General features: G+C 37.0%; 1 protein-coding gene across 1 annotated transcript; it reads left to right on the forward strand.

Moving 5' to 3' along the window:
• The first annotated feature begins 11,732 nt into the window (after window positions 1–11,732).
• CRHBP (corticotropin releasing hormone binding protein) lies at window positions 11,733–22,642 on the forward strand. The gene is made up of 7 exons (XM_053447968.1): window positions 11,733–11,871; window positions 12,236–12,326; window positions 13,235–13,392; window positions 18,787–18,997; window positions 19,606–19,754; window positions 20,528–20,648; window positions 21,458–22,642. The coding sequence occupies exons 1-7, from the start codon at window positions 11,791–11,793 to the stop codon at window positions 21,613–21,615; spliced, it is 969 nt and encodes a 322-aa protein (XP_053303943.1). The 5' UTR covers window positions 11,733–11,790; the 3' UTR covers window positions 21,616–22,642.
• Window positions 22,643–23,258: the final 616 nt, after the last annotated feature.

Here is a 23,258-nt window from a genome sequence, read left to right on the forward strand (position 1 = left end):
AGGACCAGTTTGGAAAATGCATATGGCTGTATGGATCCATGAGTATATTAAGTATTTTCATATGATATCGAAAGAAAGAGACCGTGGTTGTGAGGATGTTATGTTACTCCCTTCAACCGCTATAACTTTCTATTCATTTTAGATGTATTCAACACTCCTCACTCCTGGAGACATGAGCCTGAAATCTTACGCAGTTTTACATCTTATACTGTGTTGGCCCAATAAAGAGTATTAACTTTGACCACAGTTCAGGGGGTTACTCATTGATTCCACATCTAAACCACCTTGCATTGACTAACAAAGTAAAACTAAATGATGTTGGCGCAGGTCATTACCACAACAGAAGCTCATGATACAGCCAGTTGCAGGGATACTTTTAGGTTTGCTGTTTCTTTTTGATGATTGTTTACCTCTGTGTTAAATGAATATATTTGTTTTGTATGTATCAGCCTACATGTATGGCTACATTCCAAATTAGCATGATTATTATCATTATCAAAATGTAATTATTATTATTTATTGTTTTATATAGCGCCATGAAATTCCGTAGTGCTGTCCAATATTATTATCATTATCTGATATTCCAGTCAGTCATCTCTTAATTCTGAGTTGGAATTCTGTTCTTTTTGTTGCCTTGGTTTGACTCATTTTGATTATTTGGTCAGAATAATTCTTTGGGTCAGGGTTGCCTTAAAATGATTTTTATTCATTTTGGGGTTCTCAGAGAAGGCTAGTAATTTAAAAAAGAGGGAGACTTGGCAGGTATTTATTTTATTTAGCATATAAATGCATGTGCAACATCCCATGTAGTGGAGATGTGTTAAAATGCCTTAATACATCACTAATGGCCAACTTGAAATTTTCAAAATCAAGGCACGCAGAAGTTATACTTTTATTTTTTGCAACTCAAATTGTGTTAGCCATACATATTATGCATCATAATGACCTATGCATTTTTAGCAAGCAGCATTAGTTCTAAAATGATTATTATTACACTTTTAATAATAATAATAATAATAATAATAATAATATCTTTTTCATTAGATTTCAGTCTAATTGTCTGTACTTATTCTTTAATGTACCCATAGCTAGGATATCAGCAATTGACAAGTATATTACTTAGCTTTGTGTTGACCTTGTACCAATTGGAATTATACTTCCTATATGTTCTGTGATTTATGAAAATGAAAATATGACATCCATGACTAACAGCTAGTACTTCAATCTTAATATATATGAACTCATTAAGTGATTCGTCACTCTTACTAAAATGGGTTTATATAATTTCCAAAAGGTATTCCACTAAAATAACCCTGAATGTAAATTTCCTATGAGGTTATGTCAGACCGGGAAGCTTTGCACTTTTGCATTTAGCAAATTAACCTTATGCAAATCATATTTGAATATGTGGAGACTTTGCTTAAAGCCTTATTGAGCTCAGCAGGTGGAATCATATACAGTTCCTATCTCTTTTTTGTTGCAATAATACAGATGGGATATAACAAGGGATTTCATATTTTAGTCATTTTAGTCTTGTGTGAGAAATGGACAAATTTGAGAGATATTTCCGAGATGAATGCAGCAGGTGGGTATGGGAGAATTTAAGAGTATAAGAGAGTGAAGTCATGTATAACACCAAGGTAGCTAAGTTGGCTTGTTGGATAGATTGTGGAAATGTCAGCCATTATAGAAATATCGGGAATAGGAGATAGAGGAGGCATCACAATTACTAAGTCATTCAGGTAGTTAATCTCAGGTAATGGGAAGCCATTCAGAAGCAACTTTAGAGAGATAATTAGAAGTGAGGCCAATAGGTCATGAGAGGCTTTAGAGGGGAAGTGCCAGACAGCTGTGAGGTAGCATTTGATCCAGCAGAGAGCTGCATTCTAAATACATAGACATTAATATTTAGTTGGTCCCCGCTTTGCAGCTATAACAGTTTGCACTCTTCTGGGAAGGCTTTCCACAAGATTTTGGAGTGTTTCTGTTGGAATTTGTAGCCATTTGTGAGGTCAGGCACTGATGTTGGTCGAGAAGGCCTGGCTCACATTCTTCGTTCCAGTTCATCCCAAAGTGTTCAATGAGATTGAGGTCTGGGCTCTGTGCGGCCGGTCAAGTCCTTCCACACAAAACTCATGCAACCATGTCTTTATGGACCTTGCTCTGTGCATTGGGGTGCATTCAAGCTGTTCCCACAGCTGTTGACCAGCTAGATATTAATGTCTTTGTATTTAGAATGTGATGTCATAAAAATCCCTGTTGGTGTAATGGCCAGGTGTCCGAATATTTTTTTCCATATAGTGTATGTTTAATTTTTGTAAGATGGGGACGAAATATATACAAAACAATATAACTTGCTTTTTCACTAAATTACTTGCTTCATTACATATCTATCAATAGCCAGCCATCATTCATTTCAAATGACCAAAGAGGAACAGATTTGGCTGTAAAGGATAAAGTTAGTGATGAGGGTAGGGGGCAGGCCTTTTTTTAAGGTTTTTGTCCTATTGATAGATATGTGTAATTCGAGACACATATTTCTGTTTTAATACACCTTAATGTAACGTGTAGTAGCAAATACAGAAGTTGAACGGAGATGCGTACCTCCCAAATCCCTTCTCTAAATAAGATACATTATTCTACCAACAGGTCAGCTATCACCATACCTGGGAACTCTTTGGGTTTCCCATGGAGACTTAGAAAGAAGCACCGCTCCTTCAGGTCTCTAGGTCACCACTGGAAAATTCTGGGTCACAGGAGTGGCGTTCTATTGCCCCCCACTCCCTGTTTATTTTCCCCTTAAGCAGCAACGTGTCTCGCCACATCACCAACATGGAGGGCTCCAGGTAGCCGGAGCTATAAACTTCCCAGGTATGGCTATCACTAGCCACACCACCTAAAAGAAAAGTCCCTCTGGCAACCTAATTACAAATCTTTTTTTTTTTTTTTTTACTGCCATAGGATTATTTAATAAAACACAAAGTCTACTTGAAATAACTAAATGTTTTGCTGGGGAGAAATGATCTTGTCCTAGAGCCCAGCATGGATGGAAATTTGCCATGTACAATTATGCACATTGCTATAAACAGAAGAAGTGGACAAGAGGTTATTGATGAGAATTAACGTAATGAATTGCAATTTGCACATTGCCACGTAGCTCAAGGACATGCATGACATTAAAGAAACATACACAGGTAATAAATATTTATTAATTTCCAACAATGAACGAACACAACCCCAAGACATTGTTGGACTGTACTTGTCATGTATCTTGCTGCAAAATAATTGAGAATTGATTGCAAGTAAATAAATTGCTATAACTATTTTATTTTGAATTTCTGAACAGTTCTTCATTTTTAAAAAAAACTGTTGCAAAGATAGTGGAGGATTAAAGGGAAGTCCTGTAGCTGTTTGCATTGACAAAACGTTTTATTTCATTTTGCTCCAATAAACGTCCTTTTTCTGCAGACCTGGAGCCTGCCATTGTTGGATGACTTTCCCTGTTCAAACAACACAATGAGCTGATTCTTTATGACAATATTAACAAAGTATGTTCCTCTGTAGGCTTTTATTAGTCTGAGTGTCCAACTTGGAGATTAAGACTGAGTCATTCCATTGTTTGCTGCATGCAGTATTATAAGTAGGCACAATGTTTGTCTACTTGACTGGGTTAAGATAATGGAGCTAAAACCAATATAAATGACTAGAACTGTCTTAGAAAAATGAACACAGTGGAACATTTTTAAACTTCACACCTACAAAACCCAGATATCTGCCTGGATGGTTACAATAGCTCAGAACAATTGTTCCGTGTTTATAGCGGATGGCGCAGTTTTTGGCATAACTAAGTTCATTAAAGGGTCGGTTAACTGCCCCCGACAGCCTCACCAAAAAAGAATGCATGCGAAGGTACTTAGCAAAGGGTGCACCATGTCAATTTAAAAGGACCTCTTAACTATTATATGCATTAAAAGTGTATATGATGGCTGGAATGCCCCTTTAACTAAAATTCCCTGTAGCTTTTGCTTTTGGTCTAGCAGTAAGGAGCACCATCTAATCTAATCAATTTCATGTCCGGAGGCTGTCTCCTTTCTCCTGCTCTATGTTGTGTACTGTTACCTATATAGGCTGTATGTGCTATCTGCATGTACAAATGCAAATACATGATACATTTACAAAAAGAAGGGTCAAGGCTTTTCATAAAATAATTTTGTTTCTGTTTTTGATTTTGATTATTTGGTTTGGCATATATTGGTAAATAATAGGATAACATTTTCCGTTTTTTCCTTTTTGTATCATATCATGGGACATGATGTATGGGGGTTGTTTGACCTTTACATATAAAATGAAAGCCCTATCTGTACTTTTACCAAAGAGTATATCATTTGTGTAGATATTCTCAACATGATTAGGGGGAATTATGGTGGAACAAGCATATGGTACAAATGTAAAACGTTCCAGGAGTCCTATACCCTTAGTACAGGAAAGGGTTAAACTGATGTTGGTCCAGGGAAATAATTTGCTTGCTTTCTCTTTTATTTCCCTTTTGAATGAAAATTGGCAAAGGCTATGATGGGGACTCTTCTTTGTCTGCAAAGGTTCAATTGAAGGACTTGTGTCTTTTTCCAAGCATCAAATATTTAACTGTTACTTTCATTCAATTATTATAATTTAATGAGATGCACTGGTGCAGATGAATTTGTTACCCTAGGAGAGGTTTAAACAATGCCCTAGTGTCTTTGGAATTATATAACTTTTATTGTAATCCGTTAGGAATATCTTTGGCTATACTTTTTCTGTCCCCTGTTTAACACCCTGTTTTCCATTTAGGTGATGTGTTCCACCAAGCACATTACCTGACATTTGATATACTTATTGGCAGTCAGCTTCAGCGCTGGCTCAGGCAAACACTTTGTGTGTTGGGTTTAACAAGAACCCCCCGTGCGCATGTGTGAAAAGAGTTCTAATTTATTTCAATAGAAGCACTTTTCTGCCATTGATTGGCATCTTCAAGCAGCCTATCAGTAGCAAGAAACATCTGATTACGGAGGAGGTGAGGAGCTGCAGATTCTCCTTAAGGTAAGCATTTTTTAACCCCTTCAGAACTTTGCCCCATACATCAACCGCTTTGAGGGGATATACTGTTTGAATTGACATTTGCCCTTAAAAACACAGGGGATTAAGCAATGCAGGTTTACTGCTCTAGGGTGTAAATTTCAGGAAAAAAAAAATTAAATTTAATTTATGCAGTGGGTCACCCCTAGGGAGGGGCATTGGGCATTATCAGTAAAATACATCTGTATTCCAATATCTGAACCTGCTCATAATATTGGTCCAAAGGGGGTCTACAAAACAGGCTATGTGATCCAACAGGAGTGTTTAGTGTTGTTTTACACAATGCCCGTCATTAAGGTCAAGACCCCAAATCTTTTTAATTTCTCACTGCTCAGTGGGGTGCCAGGTTTGACATCTACCTTGGTCAGCTGCTGGACAAAGGGCAGCATAAATATTTGTTTGAACTGTTAACAGCTAAAAAAAAAAATTCAGGAAAAATAAAAGGATTAAAAAAAACAACTCATTGGTATCAATGCCATGTGTAATGCCAATAGTCAAAAAAATAGGGATATTCATGGATCATCATATTTGAGGATACTCAATTATTGTCAGGCACAGGTTCCATCAGTGACATCTGACATGACACAAGAAGTCAGATATTGGCTCAATATCTGATGTGACACCTGACATGTCGGATATTGAGTCAATATCTGACGCTGTAAGAGTGGCTTCATCAGATGAGATAACTGATGCGTGCCATTTAAAAAAAAAAAAAACTTATATAAATAATACAAATATATTTATTTTTTCTCCCTCCTTAACCTACACTGCCCCAGTTCCCTACAGCAACCCACCAAAGAAAAAACTTTTTTAATTTATTGTTTAATACAAAAAATTCCCAGTTTCCTCTAATCAATGGGTACACTACCCTAAAACTAAACTATATTTATAGGGAGGATGGAAGGGTTAAAACTGAGTTAAATTAGATTGATAAAAAGGATTTTTTTTTATTTGTTTGTAGGGAATTTACAGTACACGTTGCTCTCTCCTCACTCAGATGCCAGAGATGGAGGAGAGAGGCACTGGTATAAAAGTCATGCAATAACTCCAAGTGAGAACTATGTGGTTGCGGTGAGCAGCAGAATGCGCCTCTGTATTTTGTATGTAAAGGGGCACCTTGCCCCACCTTTTATGGAAGTACCGGTATGACTCAGGGGCGTACCTAGAGTAGTTGGCACCTGGGGCCGCATAGCTTCTATCATTAGGCAAACATTGACAGGGGTACAGCATAACTGTTATCATTATATACTGAGGCAGACATTGACGGGGGTACAACATAACTGTTATCATTATATACTGAGGCAGACATTGACGGGGATACAGCATAACACCTATCACTATATATTGAGGCAGACATTGATGGTGGTACAGCATAACTGTTATCATTATATACTGAGGCAGACATTGACGGGGGTACAGCATAACTGTTATCATTATATACTGAGGCATGCACTGACAGTGGTACAGCATAACACCTACAACTACATACTGAGGCAAACATTGACGGTGGAACAGCATAACACCTGTCACTATATACTGAGGCACGCACTGACAGTGGTACAGCATAACACCTATCACTATATACTGAGGCAAACATTGACGGTGGTACAGCATAACACCTATCACTATATACCGAGGCACGCACTGACGGTGGTACAGCATAACACCTATCACTATATACAGAGGCACACATTGACGGTGGTACAGCATAATACCTATCACTATACATTGAGCCAGACATTGACAATAATGCAGCATAACCCCTATCACTATATACTAAGCCAAACATTGATGTGGTGTAGGCCTACCACTTCAGTGTCTGGCTTAGTATATACTTAGGGATGCACCGAAATGAAAATTCTGGACCGAAACCGAAAATTCAGCATTCACATGGCCAAAACCGAAACTAACCTTTAAAAACAAATAAACACTTTTATTAAAAGTAACTAACGCACCAAAATTAGATAAAAAAAATCAATTCCAGCATGCACTTTGTGACTTAGCATGATAGCAGTGTGATTGCTAACAGCAATGTAATAAAAGTGTGGTTAACACACCAAAATTGGACAAAAAATAATATATATATATATATATATATATATAAAATTGCTAACAGCAATCACACTCCCATCATGCCCAGGCAGCCAGTACATGCTGGAACCTGGGCATGATGGGAATGTGATTACAGCCTCCCTATGCCATGCTATCCCCCCCACACACTTACACATCCATGCTATCACACAGTCATTCACAAACACTCATTCACAAACATTTAGCATAACACCCATCACTCTCACACATTTACTGATCTACTCTCATTGAATGTTTTCCTACCTTTTCTCTGTCACTACAACTTTGCCTCCTCCTCTTCGTTCTTCCTCTTGGCCCTTCTTCTGTGTCCTGTCCTTCCGGTGCAGTGAGTGCGGTAGGCGCGGCTTCAGTGTTGTGCGCCGGGATATGGCATCAAATCCCGACGCACAGCATTAGTTGCCGCACGCATGGCAAGGGAGTAGGATCGGAGGTCTGCTCCCTTTATTGACTTCAAATTGGTTAGAGGGAGATCCTTGATCTCCCCAAACAAGCCTGCTTCTCTAGCAGTGGACATTAGTGTCCGTCTCTGGAGGGTTGCCCACGTGGTGGCACCCCCCTGATGAGCGGCACCTGGGGCGTACAGCCCCCCGTCCCCGCTAGGTACGCTACTGGTATGAATGGGTTAAACCTTTCTAAAAAAAAGCATGTTAACGTACTCATAAAGTACTTTAAAACGCATTCTTATATGGTGAGACGTTATATTCTTTCTTTAATGCAAATTAAGCTTGCCTTGAATAAAGAGGAACAAATCATAGAAGAAAGGGACACATGTGGCCTCTGACGAGATATTAGACTTGAGCATTACGAATTCAATTTAAAACGAAATTTGCCAATTTCGTTAATTGGTACGATTGTCTGAAAATGAGGAGGGCCTCCAACGTATCTCTCCGTACCTTTTTATGCCAACTGCTTCCTTTTCCGCAGTCTTCTTTTTCCCAGAAATCTTTTTTCTGTATTCTTTGTTTGTCCGCAAAAGAGTAGAGAATCTACACACACTGTCATGGGGGAGAGGCTGTCCCCATGGTGCACGCCGTGGCTTCATCCTTTTGTGGAAGTACTCCAAGAGGCCAAAATAATGCAGACGGATCCATCTGCATTACTTTTGCTTCCATAAAAGGATGTGAGAGTGTGAAAAAGTCCTCCAAATTTCCTCCGAAACACAGGAAACAAAATTAATTGTCTGAAAATGAATGGACCAAGAAGTAAACAAAAAATTTGTCTGAATTATTTTTGGTCCATGTACACAAGTCTACAGTTATGCTCTTGTCTTCTCAATATGACACCATCGCAGCCAAAAGGAAGCTGATCTCAGCATCTGCTGAGTTTAGATGTACTACTTGCTGAACTCCCCTATGTAGAACTTCAGACTTATCCAATTGCTTCCTGGAAAGAGGATTAGTCTGACGTTTCACATAGTAGAACTCTCTACAGTCAGACTGCTGTTTCCATGAAAGATTAGTGTGCCCAGAAGAAGAGTTGGATTTCCCATTATGCCTATTACGCAAGTTCCTAGATCGTAATGTTAAGCTTTCAAAAATGAAAAAAAAATGTGCTAATGATGTCAAACATTCCTCATGTTCTTCACTCATGTTCTAGAACTTTCTGTGGACTTTGCTCCATCCCAATCATTCTTTATAGTTCTCCTTGATTCTGATCATTTTAAAGATGGAAAGAAAATTATTTTGAAATGTCAAAGAGCAGCTGTATGGGGGGAGAAGTACACCAGTGATACCCGTGATCAGAAGTACATGTCTACACCCATTGCTATAGTTAAGCACAAGAGTGTAAAGGTTGGGGCAACAAGTCCTCCCAATATATGCATGTTTGCACTTCTAGTCCCATTTACATTTTCAAACCCCATTACCTTGGGTATTTTGTTCCTGCCAAGCTTGTTTTCAGTCACAGGAAAATAGTTCAGTATCTGGTCAGATAAGCTACAATCATGGAGGTTATGTATAAAAATTTATACTGGCGCAAAGTTTGAAAAGTAGGAATATCACCATAGCAACTAATGGAATGGTTTTGGGGACAAATTCACTGGCTACTATGAAGTTGTTTTTTTTCCATAACCCCCATTATGTCAGAAGTATTGGTTGAAATCACTCCCCCCCCGCCAATAGGTGAAATGAAACACACCAATATTGTTACATGCAGAAAATGTATCATTAAATCTACTATCTTCCGTAACATTACAAAGCTGTCTTTTTGGCAGAGATATGAAGTAAACCAAAAGAAATATCTAATAATAACTAATACCTGCATTAAAGGGACACTCTAGCCATCCTATGCACATTATTGCATATTAAACTTAATGATCTCTTTTAATTTTAGTGGTGTCACCTTGCAAATGCATAGATGGATTCTGTAGAAGCCTTCATATACATTTAACCCTTCGCCCACCCTCCACCTATTTTTATTTTTTTCAGCAGAACACATATCCCTTCTTGTGATATATTTACAGTCAGTCAGCTCCATGTATGAAGGTAGTGTGTACCGTACTCTGACACCCAACCACCACTATAACCCCACCAAATAAAAACAGGAGACTGAACTGGATTAAAAAAGACCACAGCTCCCTTTCTTAAAACACCATGGCCTAAAACACTATTACATAACATTAACATAAATACATAGATAAACAACAATCAACCAATGCATAAATAACAAATAAATAACTGATAAACAAATATACATACAAATTCATAAAACCCTTTAAACATGACTAACACAGTAATGGAGCTTAACCCTTGCCGGCAACTCACCAATGAACAATCCAAAGCACAGGTACTCACCCCCCCCCCCGTCCAAACAACAACGATCGCTAACTTCCGCTGTCCCAAACCAATACTAACCACCAGCCGGCCATAAGCTCGGTGGGCACGTCCATAAACAGATCCGAGGTCAGGGGAGGATTGAGCCAGACTCGCCTTCCTTCACACCAGCATCCAAACTCCGTAGCTTAGCAAACCAGACCGGCAAGGACACGCTACCCGCCTGCTGTAAGAAAATAAAGTTAGTACATAAAATAGGGAGGGTGGGAAGCAGGTAAGTGCTGTCAGCCGTTGCTCGAAAATGGCACTGACCGGGGTCACCCAAAGGGCACCCTTTATCCCCTAGGGATTCCCCCCCCCCACATTTACATACTCCACACTCATACATGCTCCCTGTCCATTCAGCTACGCCAATTCCCAGGGGCCTGATCTGGCTCGGCAAACACTGCACACATGGGTCTGTATCTTGTAGCATTAACATTACCCTTCACTGGAACTAAGGGGTCTAGCCCAAACACTGAAAAACTACTCCAGACCATTATTCATCCCCCACCAAACTTTATAGGAGGAGTTATGCATTCCGATAGGTTGCATTTTCCTGGCATCTGCCAAACGCAGATTAGTCCATTAGACTTTCAGATAGTGAAGCACGATTCGTCAGTTCACGTTTCCACCGCTAGTCCAGTAGCTTTACACCACTCCAGCCGATGCTTGGGATTGCGCATACTGATCTTCAACTTTTTTATGCGATATGTAGCCTCGCTCTATGAATGTGCGTGGTCTACTGATTTGTGGCTGAGCTGTTTCTCCTAGACGTGTTCTCTTTACTATAATAGCACTTACCGTGGGCCAGGGTAGCTCTAGCAGGTCAGAAATGTTACCAGCTGACTTGTGGCACAGGTGGCATCCTATGACAGTGCCACATTTAAAATCACTGAGCTTTATGACCCATTCTGCTGCCAATGTCTGAAAACCCAGACTCAATAATTAGAAAAGGTGTCCACATACTTTTGGTCATATACTTCAAGGCCTTTGGGTGGATTTGTGTGGCCCACACTATGTTTTTATGCTCATGTAGCGCGTGGCTGGGAATATCCAGCTGTTTCTGCAGCAGCAAATGTGCCATTAGAGTGGCAGATTGGGTTAGTGTGTGGCCCTTGGGGCATTTGCCCAGCCAGCCAGGTGGCCACTGTGGGCCTACTGTCTAAATGAAATAACAAATAAAAAAGATGCTCTCCGGTTTAATGCTATAATAAAAAAGGAATTTCTTATCGTTTGGATGCTTTTTTTTAAAAAAAAAAATAGTTTGTGTTATTATTACAAAGTTTTAAGTAACATTTTTAAATAAGATGTCATTTGCCACCTACAGCCAACTCATTGCTTACTTATCATGTAGGTCATGAATCTTTTTTATGTCTAATAGCACATATTAAAATCTGCACACCACTTCCCAACATGTTGTCATTAAAGCCTGTATTTACACTGTGAAATCAAATACACAGGCACTTTCTTTACCTAACATGACACTTCAACTACGCCAGCCACTTAAGCAAAAAAAAAAAATAAAGGTTTCCAATTAAATGTTTGGGTAGGATTTAGTGTCCTTGCCCCTCGTCAGATTCACGTATTCTATCATACAGGGTAACCCATGGTTACTGAGTTCCTATCAGTGAGAGGACCAAGTGCCTTCCCCCTCAATTTTCTATATAAAGGGGTCTGTCAGAGGAGACCCGTCAGGCTCCTCCTTGTATTAACACGAGCTAGAAGAAAGGGATACAGGCACAGCAGTAGTGGAAGAGGGATTATCTGCAGCATGGCTTCAATTCCCAGGCTCCAGTGGCACATTCTGCTCATCTTCCTAGCAGTTCTAAAGGGTGAAAGCAGGTACATACAGGTGAGGTCATGCCACCAGCTTCCCCAACCTGATCTAGATACTCTAAGTCAAGGGACCAGGACTTTATGCAAACTTTTAAAAGACATTATTGTTTAATCCTGAACTGACTGCTACCGGGATTTGGGTTTTTAGGTATTTAAACTCCGTAAGAGTTTCTAAAAATAATGTAGGACCTGGAAGTTTGTAACAGAATATTTTAGCAGTTGGGTTACTCATGAACTCTCTGTGTGCCGGCGGGATGGACAGCAGCCACTTTCTTGCACCTAACTCTGAGATTTCTATGATGACATTGAAGGTGTTATTTTATGATGGGTTTGTGCTTGTCCTGTTCAAGCCAGTGTTCATTTTGCTTATTTTGTCGCAGGTGAGAAATGCCGCAGAAGATGCGCTTTATATGATTCACTCCGATATTAAAAGACAATTGTCAGAAGAGCAAATTTATCGCAGGTCACTCAGTAAGTATGATGGAACACCGAGAAATGAAAACATTCTAATATAGACTGCTGGGCACACTTTGTCATGTGAAGGGTTAATATATGGTTTCCTGCTAAATATATATAGTACAATGTATATGTTTTCACTTAAAAAAAATCACTATATTTAACTTTAGCTCATTCATTCCATAATTTGTAAGATTTTTATTATAAAACAGTTCTATTTAATTAACATAAATAGTTTCCAAATATTTTATTCTATCATAGGTAGGTAGAACTTGATAAAACTGGCTTGGTAGTCTAGAGAGGAACATTTTTTGGAATACACTTTCGGCAGACATCAATTTTATACTTTAAGTTTATGTACATTATAGTGTAAACATGGCAATATATATATATATATATATATATATACTGGTGTATATTAATTAATATTAATTTGATCTTTTTGTCTAGAATTAATATATAAAAATAATTGTGTGTGTGTATATATATATATATATATATATATATATATATATATGTATATATATATATATATATATATATATATATATATATATATATTGTTTATATTATTGGGGCAATAAAATACCATAATAATAATACCATAATTTTTTAGCATTGAAATTATCTTCAAAACAAATACTGATTGTTTTATTTGTATACGTGTTTCTATAAACCTACCTTTTTTTCATTAAAAAAAGAGGTAAAAACACACTCCAGCCCTGTTTTTGCACAGGTCCTGGTATTTCTTGGATCACTTGTCCAGAATCAGGAACATGCTTAATCCTTAACACCTGCCTTACTGTTTACACTCAAAACCCTTCTTCAAAATCTGAACCAGAAGATCATATTTGTAAGTCAAGCAGTTAACCAAATTGTGTGTGTTTTTCCTATAAAGATAACTGTCCATATGCTCTCTTTAGGATGTATTGACATGCTGAGCATAGATGGCCAATTCACATTTAAGGCAGACCGTCCTCAGCTACACTGCGCTCTGTTCATTATTGGAGACCCTGAAGAATTTATCACCATTGAATATAACTTTGTAAATATCGACTGCCTCGGAGGCGATATCCTGCAGGTAAAACCTTTATCCCATTGTAGAACGCTGCTAAATAAATATAATGGTGCTAGATCAATCAATAAATAATTGTTCAAAGCCAAACAGTTGGTAAGTTATGGACAATTATTAAGACGCAGTAGAGGCTCTAAGAAAGTGTTTTTATGGTGCATGCATTTTAGATCTTCATAGAAATTGTGTCGACAAGTCCATGGTATATGTTTTATAAAAAACAATATCTACATAGAAATGTATCTATACATTATTGGCTAGGAATCTTCTTTTAACCCTTCCTATTTTATTGCAGTGCAATATGGGTTTGTCGTTGGAACTTATTATTCAAATGACAATCCCAATGATGTCTACCCTCCACATCTTCACTGATTTTTTGCTATGTTTCAGAATTCTATTTGTCTTTCCTTTAATGAGAAATGCTAGGTGATTATCTTTACGAAATCCCAGTCAATGTGTGTGCATTGAAGCTGTTAATTCAATCTACTGTGGTTGAGGGAATCAGTTATTTGTGTAACAGTGCATATGGCCGAGTCTATTCTTATTTATATATGGACTGGTATCGACACACATCACTAAGGACAATGATACAGAGAATGATAGTAGACATACTCACCGGGTGAATGGGCAGAGTGACAAAGTCCGGAGCCACCACCTTAATATTCTACTCCTATGTAATAATATACGAGCATCATTTCTGGTACTTTTGACTTAAACAAAAGCAAATTAATTTACAAGGTGAAAAGTACTATTATTGTGGTAAACACATTGTTCATATTAGAAACTACAAATAATCTCTCTAAGAGACCATGACAAAATTAGAAAGGACAAAAAAGAAAATTTCTGAAAAAAGGATTGTGTTGAGTGGAGCACTGAAACAACTACGATACATCAACAGACAACAAGGAGCAATGTTCTCTGATTTCAATTCATGGTGTCTTAGAGATGTAGGGCTCTGTGATTGAGAAAGTTTTTTTTGCAAACTAAATCCAAGCTATAATTTAAAAAAAAATCATAACTCACAGATCTATGGGGAAGGTCAACTCCACAACTGCCATTTCCAAGGGATGGGTTTTCATTGGGAAAGGGGTAGAAGAAAAGGGTTTGTCACAGTCTACTACTCCTAAAACACACATAGCTTAGAGCCTTTAACCAGTCGTCAGTCCGCCCTCCATGTCTCCAGAATATAAGGATTTTGTAGACATGACCATAGCTTATCAAAACCATCCCTTAGGAACAGCAACATATCAGTATTCCAGGAGACTGGTTCGGGAACTTCTGTGGTTGGTTATGTGGATGATACATTAATTTATTTATTAATAGATTAAGTTTATTTATTGAAGATTGTATCATTCACAGCCCTACATTTTACAAAAGTGTCCATATAGCCATTCATGTGCCTACAACTCATGACTAAGAATACTAGAAGTAAAATAAAAAACAGTATTCAGCCAAATTCCCATAAAAAATGTACTTGACAAATGCACTGATATAGTTATATGATCCTTACTGAAATTAAGGTTAGTAAATCACACTAAGTGCAGATTTTTATTCAATTCTTGCACAATTAAAGGTTTGTGCTCATAACAGCCAGTTGTGGTTGAGATAGTCCCAGCAAGTTCAAGCTAGCTTGTTCACCCAGTGTCCTGACATTTATTTGAAATATATTTTATATTTATTAGAGGATTTGTGACGGCCTTATCTAGAAAGCAGAGTGGTGGATATATTTTCTTATAAATATATCTAAAGTTATTTGTAGTTGAAAGGGGAACGGGGAATGTAACACCTTCATTCTTTCATTTCCTGCTGTGTCTTACTGCAGGCTAAGCATTCATATGGCTAATGGGTATAACAAAATTTAAAATATTTCTGTCAATGCACAAACAAAATGGAATATGTTTCATATAGTGCAGGAAATACTTGTATTTCTGCTATAGCTTTCTTTATTAAGCTTCTAAATACCATTCCTATGGGATTCTCCATCTTCTTAGATGCATCAATAGTAAAACTTACCTATAGGCACATATCCCGAGGTATCCCTGGTGTATGTGGGACTTCACGTGCCTTAAGGAAAAGGCATGGGGGATGTTTAAAGCTAGTCCTTCATCAAAATTGATGAAAACATGTTTGATCATAGCCTTCAGATTTGTGATGTAACTTTCTGTTTCATGTTCAAGTTGCTTAGGAAAACGAGAAAGAAGACTATTAGGACTATTGCTGCGTTCCAAGCAACCAATATTTGTAACAGCCATTCTATTAAATGGTGTTCAAGCACTTCCTGTGAGAACATAAAATCATACTGTATTCATTTCAGCATCATGCCATCTCTGTGGTAGAGTTAGCATTCCTACATACATAGAACCCAACAGTTCTGGTTTTCGTGAGACAGTCCCAATCTTCAGTTCTTGGTAGCTGCCCCAGTGCCACAGCTTTGCAGGCAGTGGGGATCATGGGCCAGTTGGGGAGATCCTCTGATTTGCACCCCTTGTGAAACTCTGAAGGGGAGTTCCATGATGTGGCCCTCCCTATAAGGAGGACAGGTGGTCACGCCTCAACCCTTCCCACTTCTGGCAAGGTCCACCCAGTTTTGGCACCAGCCCCACCTCTCCCTGCTTCTTGCCACACCCTCAACACAGGTGACCCTATTTGGACACCTTAAATGTTGGGGGTATATGGCATTACCAAAAAACCACAGAAGATCTATCATTTACCAAATCCTACATGTAAAAATTCTGTACGCTAAAAAAAACACGTCATTGTATTTACGGAATACATATTAGAATCCTGCCTTACGCAATATCAGGGGCTACTACTGTTGTTATTTGATTCAGAAAGCCCCTTTAAGCTTGGTGGGATGAAAATGGTAACTCCGGGAGAAGAAATTGAATAGAAAAATTAGTTTGGCTAACTTTGGAAGCTCAAAGACATGAAATCTCCTCTTCTTTATAGCTCTACCTTTATCAATTTATCCATGCACTTCTCTTCTACAAGTTCCTTCATTCCATATCCTCTAGGACTTTTTGTAAGATGTATAACACAGTTTATGTTTTCTTCATAATTTTGTACTTGTTAATGAGAAGCATATAAGGAACCCAGGTGCACCAAACCAACCTGACCTTAAATAAACTAAAAGAGGTTGTTTGCAAGAAAGTAAAAAACCCTGTATAGTGTATAGTTAAATCGGTATGGGGATTTTTTTTCCCCTCCCTCATTACTAATACATTATACAGGGCCAAGTAAGTCCTTCTTGGGAGAGAAGCTCACTTCATAATGCATAGTAATATCAGGAAGTCACAGCTCTCCTACAAGCTCTATCTTTAGTGAATAGACTCCAATTACAGATGAAATGCATTATTTAGCTAATTCATTCTACAAAACTCACTTGCAATGATTTAACGGATAAACCTGAATCTGCAATGGGTGTAGAGCTTGTTTGTGATGGGTAATATACTCACCACTACGGAAGAAAGTCTGCAGTCACTGCAGGTGTAGACTTGTTATGATAATTTTTTGTGTGATTGCAGTTTAAAAGTAATATATACAAAAACAATATTTTTCAATAGTAATTCCCTATTTCTAGAAACGTGTTTGAGGGCTGTTCCCATTTAGTGGAAAAAAAGGTTCCTTGTGCTTGTAGTTCTGGGAATATTAGTCAGAGTGGCTGATGTGCAGAATTAAATGCAATTAGTCAAGGTGTATCTGGGAACCAAAACATGAGAAAAACAGAAGATTCATACTCTAAATGGACAAGCGGGAATCACACTATTTACATGAATTGAGTCACGCAGCACGCATTAGTTTGGTACAAGTGACATAGTATAATGTCCTGTTTACTACATTCCGTTCTAACAAAAACATACATTTGTGCATACTGACTAAAAATCACTGCTAATAGGAATTTATTGTCATTTTCCAGGCTGGATTGAAATGTTTCCTTCTTGCGTGGAATTTATCAGCAGTGAATTCATGAATCTGTTTAAATATAGTAATGCATTCATAGCTTCTTAAAATCCATAACCCTACCAGAGTTTGAAGCTATAATGAGCACATTAGCTTTTGTATATGCTTTAACAATACAATGAAGAGGAACAAGGGTCTGGGAGGTTGCTTGGTCCTTATACTCGACCTCTAAAAACGATATATGTTATCTGAGTGTTCATTAGAAGGGCCTAGCCAGCCAGTGATGAGTCAAGTTCGACTCAACCACTGCTTATGGAAAATCCTCAAGCACATCCAGAAGGACAACCATCAGGAGCCAGATATGGAGGGGAGAAGGCGTTTTGGGAAGTTTGGTTCCCCCATGGGGGCCAGGTGTTGGTGTTTGGATTGATACCAACTCATCCTTTTCTAATTTAATTAAAACAGATCTATCACTTTTTCAAATCCTCCATTTACGGTGCTGTACACAATTTGATTTACATATAAGAGAGATATTGTATGGTAAGAGAAGTGGACCCAGTTCTTCAGCGCTTACAATCTTGCAAGCCTTCATGTTATGCAAAAAATGCTTACAGTCATTGGTGAATTGTTCTTATATTTATTTTTCTTTACACTTCACCTTTTAAAGTTTTCTGTAGGATTGCTATGAAGAACAAGCTGTTGCTGGAATCAGTATTTGCATTATATTGTGGATTTCTGATTTGGCAGTCTTATAGGTGTCTGTCCATAGCGTTAAACAAAAATTGATAGATTGGGAAGAGGTAGATTCGACAAAGGTTTCCCTGTGTCGTTAACATCTGTTCATCTTGGACCCACAGAAGTATTTGTATATAAAAGAGCAAGCACAGAGACTTTCAAATATCTATATAAAAGTTAAACTTTCCTATTTCCTATTATACTGTTATTTATACTGTTATGTGTATATATATATATATATATATATATATATATATATATGTCTTCTGTCTCCCCAAATCATATCATTTGCCATGGAGCTAGAATTAATAGACTCAAAAAACCATTACATTAGGTAAAGAAGGCCCTACTCACAAGCTAGAGGAATAGATAGATAGATAGATAGATAGATAGATAGATAGATAGATAGATAGATAGATAGATAGATGGATAGATAGATAGCACATACAGGGACTTGATTTATGAAGTATGAATGTCTTGTTATTGGCTATTTTACAATGTTACATTTATAATCTAATATCAGATATTGGCTAATGTCATTAACCAAGATGAAAACGGACTAATGCTAAGGTTATTAGTACCACATGAATGAGCTGCGGATGCCGAAGTGATTCATTGAAACTATATACAATGTAATGATTTTCTTTTTTTTGTAATACCAGCTAGTAATATGAGTAATATGTCTTCTTATAGGCATGCATCCCACTGTGATGACTTATATGATGAAAAATAACTCCAGTATTTTATGTAATTGTTACGTTTTGGCAGGTTTTCGATGGCTGGATAATTAAAGGAGAAAAGTTTCCAAGTTCATTGGACCATCCACTTTCCACTAGCGAACGTTACACGGATATTTGTGAAATTGGCAACGTCGGCAGCCTCACAAGGTCGTCCCAAAATGTGGCAATGATTTTCTTCAGGGTCCAAGAACCAGGAAATGGATTCACCTTAACGATACGCAAGATTCCTAATCTGTTTCGTAAGTTGTCTCCCTTCCTGCACAAATCATTATATAAAGCTGCAAATAAAATCATATATCTCTTCAGGGACACGCAATAATGAAATGACTGTTACAATGATCTGATAAATGCCCAGGCAGAAATTACTATTGATTTTTCCCAGGGAGTTCTTGAAGTATATATTTTTTGCAGTATAAATACCGCGTGGCGTTTCTTGGCATGAAATACTACCAGCTTAAGTTGAATATGTTTTTTCCTCTAATGTCCTCTGGCTGAAGAATGATGAGAGTTGGTCCACCACCAGAGCAACTGAGCAAAGTGGACTACAACTCCCAGTACCCATATTGCCCCAGCCAACCATCCCTAAAAGTACCCTTTATTTAAAAAGCTGATAATACCAGGAACACATCAACAGAAATGTTATATATATATATATATATATATATATATATATATATATATATATATATATATATAGTAGTGGTTGTTTGGGATACGTAACTAAAAAGTAAATTGTTTTTCTATATTGATGCAGCTGTCACTAAGCTGTTTTTTTTCAGACAGTAATTATTTTGTACTTCCAGACACTATTTGTACAAGTGCACCGCTGTTTATTTTCATTCCTTAGCGTGTAACGTGATTTCGCAGTCACCCAGTGGAAGATTTACCATGATTATCCCCCATCAACACAGAAACTGCAGTTTTTCCATAATCTACCCAGTGGTGATTAAAATATCCGACCTCACTCTGGGCCACTTCAATGAGCTTCAGTTAAAGGTGAGCGCTATACGGCTGAGACACAACTAACTTAGGACTTTTCAGCGCAATATTGCAAAATAAAATAAAACCTTTTCTATTAGTAAAAACAATATCCCTTCTGCTCTATTCTTTCTTTTGCCCTTCATTTTTTACACTTCATTTGCTCATATATTTTCCTTACTTTTTTCTATCTTTTTTCCTTTTTTTGTTTAACCTCTTTTGTATTTTTTTCATCTTTCTAACTTTTCTGCACCTTTTCTGCACCCCCTACACATACATATACACACACATACACACAGTACGCCTGGGCCCTGGAAAAAAGTGCTCCGTGTGCGCCAGTTAATTCAGCACTGAGATCTGTGTACATGGGGTAAATGTGCATTTTGCCGCGTTGTTAGTCCGGCCCTGCAGCGTCTTACCATATACTGGCCTGCGGCAATTCTTCTTATGGCTGAACACAAGCATCACTACTTATTTAAACATCTGTTAAAAAAATTAAATGCAAATGTCTGACCCTAATGTAATGTAATGTAATTATAGATGAGAAGGACTAATTGGGATGGCACATTTTCCTAATGAAGAATACATATTAAATTCATTTTTAATGCCCATTCTTTAACATAAATTTAAAGTATTATTATTTATTGGTTTATATAGCATATATCATATTCTGCAGCGCTGTACAATAGGTAGACATAACAAGTAGCATATAACGAGCTTACAATCTAATGTATCAAGTCTGTACACAACACCTTTTCTTGTTCTCTTTATCCTATTTACTTTGCTTACAGAAGCCTCCACCTACAGGATGCGGGGACGCTGATGATTTTGTGGAACTCTTAGGAGGTACCGGGTTAGACACTTCCAAGATGCTGCCGTTGGCTGACCTCTGTCACTCATTTCATGGCTTCGGTACGTGAGGGCACTGTAGCACCAAGGATAGTTAGCCTTAATAATGTTGGCCTTAGATTTTAAAAATGACATATATGTGGTACTTTTTGTCTTTGCAATTGAGCAGTAAAAGCTTGAACTGTATAGACATTATTGACCAACGCTTCTCATGCACTCACAGAATTATGTACATGATCTTGTCAAATGAGGCAGGACACCGTTACTCTGTAACAGTACTCTACAAGACAGGGCTTTCAAAAGTTGACTTGTCCAGCCCAGCATCCCAACCCACACTAACACCATATATAACAAAGGAGTTTATTATTTACTAGATGTAGTTTATGTAGTTTGTAGCTTTTCAGGAGATTAGCAGTTTCAGCTCATTCATTATGAATTATGAAGGGCCATCTTTATCAAGGTTCTCCTGCTGGTCCTGCTAATACAAAGGTCTTAGGTGATGTGATTTTCAGGAAATCTCATAGATTTAACTTTATTACACTAGGCCAATCAAGGTCTTCTTGCAGGAAGATGTCACCAGGGTTTGTTTATTATAATGTATATTTAATTTGTTGACTCCTAGTTTATATAGACCTAGCTAGACACGCAGTCCTAAGGACTACCCATACATTCTAACAGGTTCTTTGTGGACCACTCTAGACTCCACTTCTAGATTTTAGCATTAGCAACTAAACATCGTGGCAGAAATAATTTATTGGGGGAGGAATAATCATGCAGATCCTGAGAACAGGAAAATAAGATATAGTGTCTAGAAATGTAAAAACTCGCTTTAACGAAAATCTAACCAATGTTTTTTATATTTCTACCTGTAGCTCAAATGAAGATAGGATGTGACAACAGTGTTTTGCGAATGGTGTCAAGTGGCAAATATATAAATCGGGTGACATTTGAGTACAATCAACTAGACAGACAACTTGAAAAACAGCAAGGAAATAGCGTGGAGGAGGTCTGTTTTCCAGTTGAAAAATAACCAGGTTTCCAATAAGTTGATTACTCATTAAGTATTCAAATGTAGCAATTTATTTACATGATTGTTCTGTTTTATACATAAAATTTTCCTGCTCTGAGATATTCCATTTACTGTAATAATCAATAAAATTTACTTTGGCAAGCAGGAAGGCAACAGGATAAATGAAATCTCTCACAGCAAAAGCACCGGGCTAATTTATATATTATTTTGTTATTCAAGAAACAGCATATTTCTCCTAAGGTTTCAAAAATGTTGCAAACTGTCACTATCCGATTATTTTCAATCCTGTCTGCATAGCATCTTGTATTATTTGACACGCTGGATTTTAAAACATATTTATTACAATAATTGAGTAAATATTTTTTTTTTCATATGAATTGCATATTTTTGAGGCTATATATGGTTTATGCAGTTGTTATACTGTGATATTAAAAATATATATATATATTTATTAACTGTAAAATATTATTTTGAGCCATGTTACCAAAGTGTTGACCCTTTCTAACGTTTTTATTTGCACATAATAATATTTGCAGCTATGTGCATTCAAGTTGCCAAAATAATTACTGTAATTGTAATATAAATTAGCACCTGCTTTGTTATGTTTAATTTCAATATATTGAACTATATTTGTTTTTGATATTTATATTCATTTATTAAATAAGATCTGGCATTTTCATTCTTTGACATATATTCAATAAAGCAATTTAAGACTTATGGCGTTTAAATGCAAATATCCTCCCTCATCCGGTATAGTATTTTTATAAAATAAGGATATGACAAAGAGTACATTTTCTTTATAAACCATTTTAGTGATTCTAAACGTAGAAATAAAGAAAGCATAAATTCAAAGGTCACGGATCCATTTCGAGTGTCCAAAATGAAAAAGCAATGGAAATAGATTATTGTGTATTTAAAGGTTATAAGCCTTTATCGATGTAAATATTTTTATCAATGTATAATACTGATATAATATTTATTTAAAATCATGTATGTATAATAAAATATAGTCAAATTGAAATACAAATGTTGCAAAGAACATAATTTATTATTTTATTTTTATCTTAATGCTTTTTATGTCTTTCATCCCAATTTCAAACCTGAAATTCATAATAAGCTGTTGCCTGAGTTACTGTACAAGCTACCAGTCCGCACTCTATCCAGATTCATTTCATGGCCTTCTATGTTTGTCAATGGAGTTTATTCACTAAATCATGGGAAGCAAATGGGCTCATCTATATAGAACTTGGAATACAGACAGTAGCTTTTAGGAACCATTCTGTGTTTAAGGAGCTAAGTAGTAATTTTCCTCTTTCTCATTTATTATGAAGAACATCCAACAAGTCGGAGAGTATGAAAAAAACATTTCCATAGTTGTATTCTTGTGAACTGTACACTGTAATGCAAAAAAAAAAAAAAAATCATTTACATGTCATATACTATCATAGATCTACATCTATCCTTGGCATTTGCAGGCAAATATCAGAATGTCGTTAGAACATTAAAAGAACATGTTCATTGTGTTCTGAAACTCTTTTTTTAAAAAAAAATTTATATGGGGATTTACATACAGTCATTTCACATCAACCTTTTATAAACATCACAAAAAACAAAACTACATTTTTGAACGCTATTTGCAATTT

The sequence above is a fragment of the Spea bombifrons genome, chromosome 1, assembly GCF_027358695.1.
Source record: "Spea bombifrons isolate aSpeBom1 chromosome 1, aSpeBom1.2.pri, whole genome shotgun sequence".
Lineage (NCBI taxonomy): Eukaryota > Metazoa > Chordata > Amphibia > Anura > Pelobatidae > Spea > Spea bombifrons.

What these genes read in the sequence shown, in the direction of transcription:
- CRHBP (XM_053447968.1), top strand. Translation starts at nt 11,791, where the DNA reads ATGGCTTCAATTCCCAGGCTCCAGTGGCACATTCTGCTCATCTTCCTA. An exon ending in CAAGATTCCTAATCTGTTTC is followed by an intron (nt 18,998 to 19,605) that starts GTAAGTTGTCTC and finishes TTCATTCCTTAG; the next exon opens with CGTGTAACGTGATTTCGCAG. An exon ending in TCACTCATTTCATGGCTTCG is followed by an intron (nt 20,649 to 21,457) that starts GTACGTGAGGGC and finishes TTCTACCTGTAG; the next exon opens with CTCAAATGAAGATAGGATGT.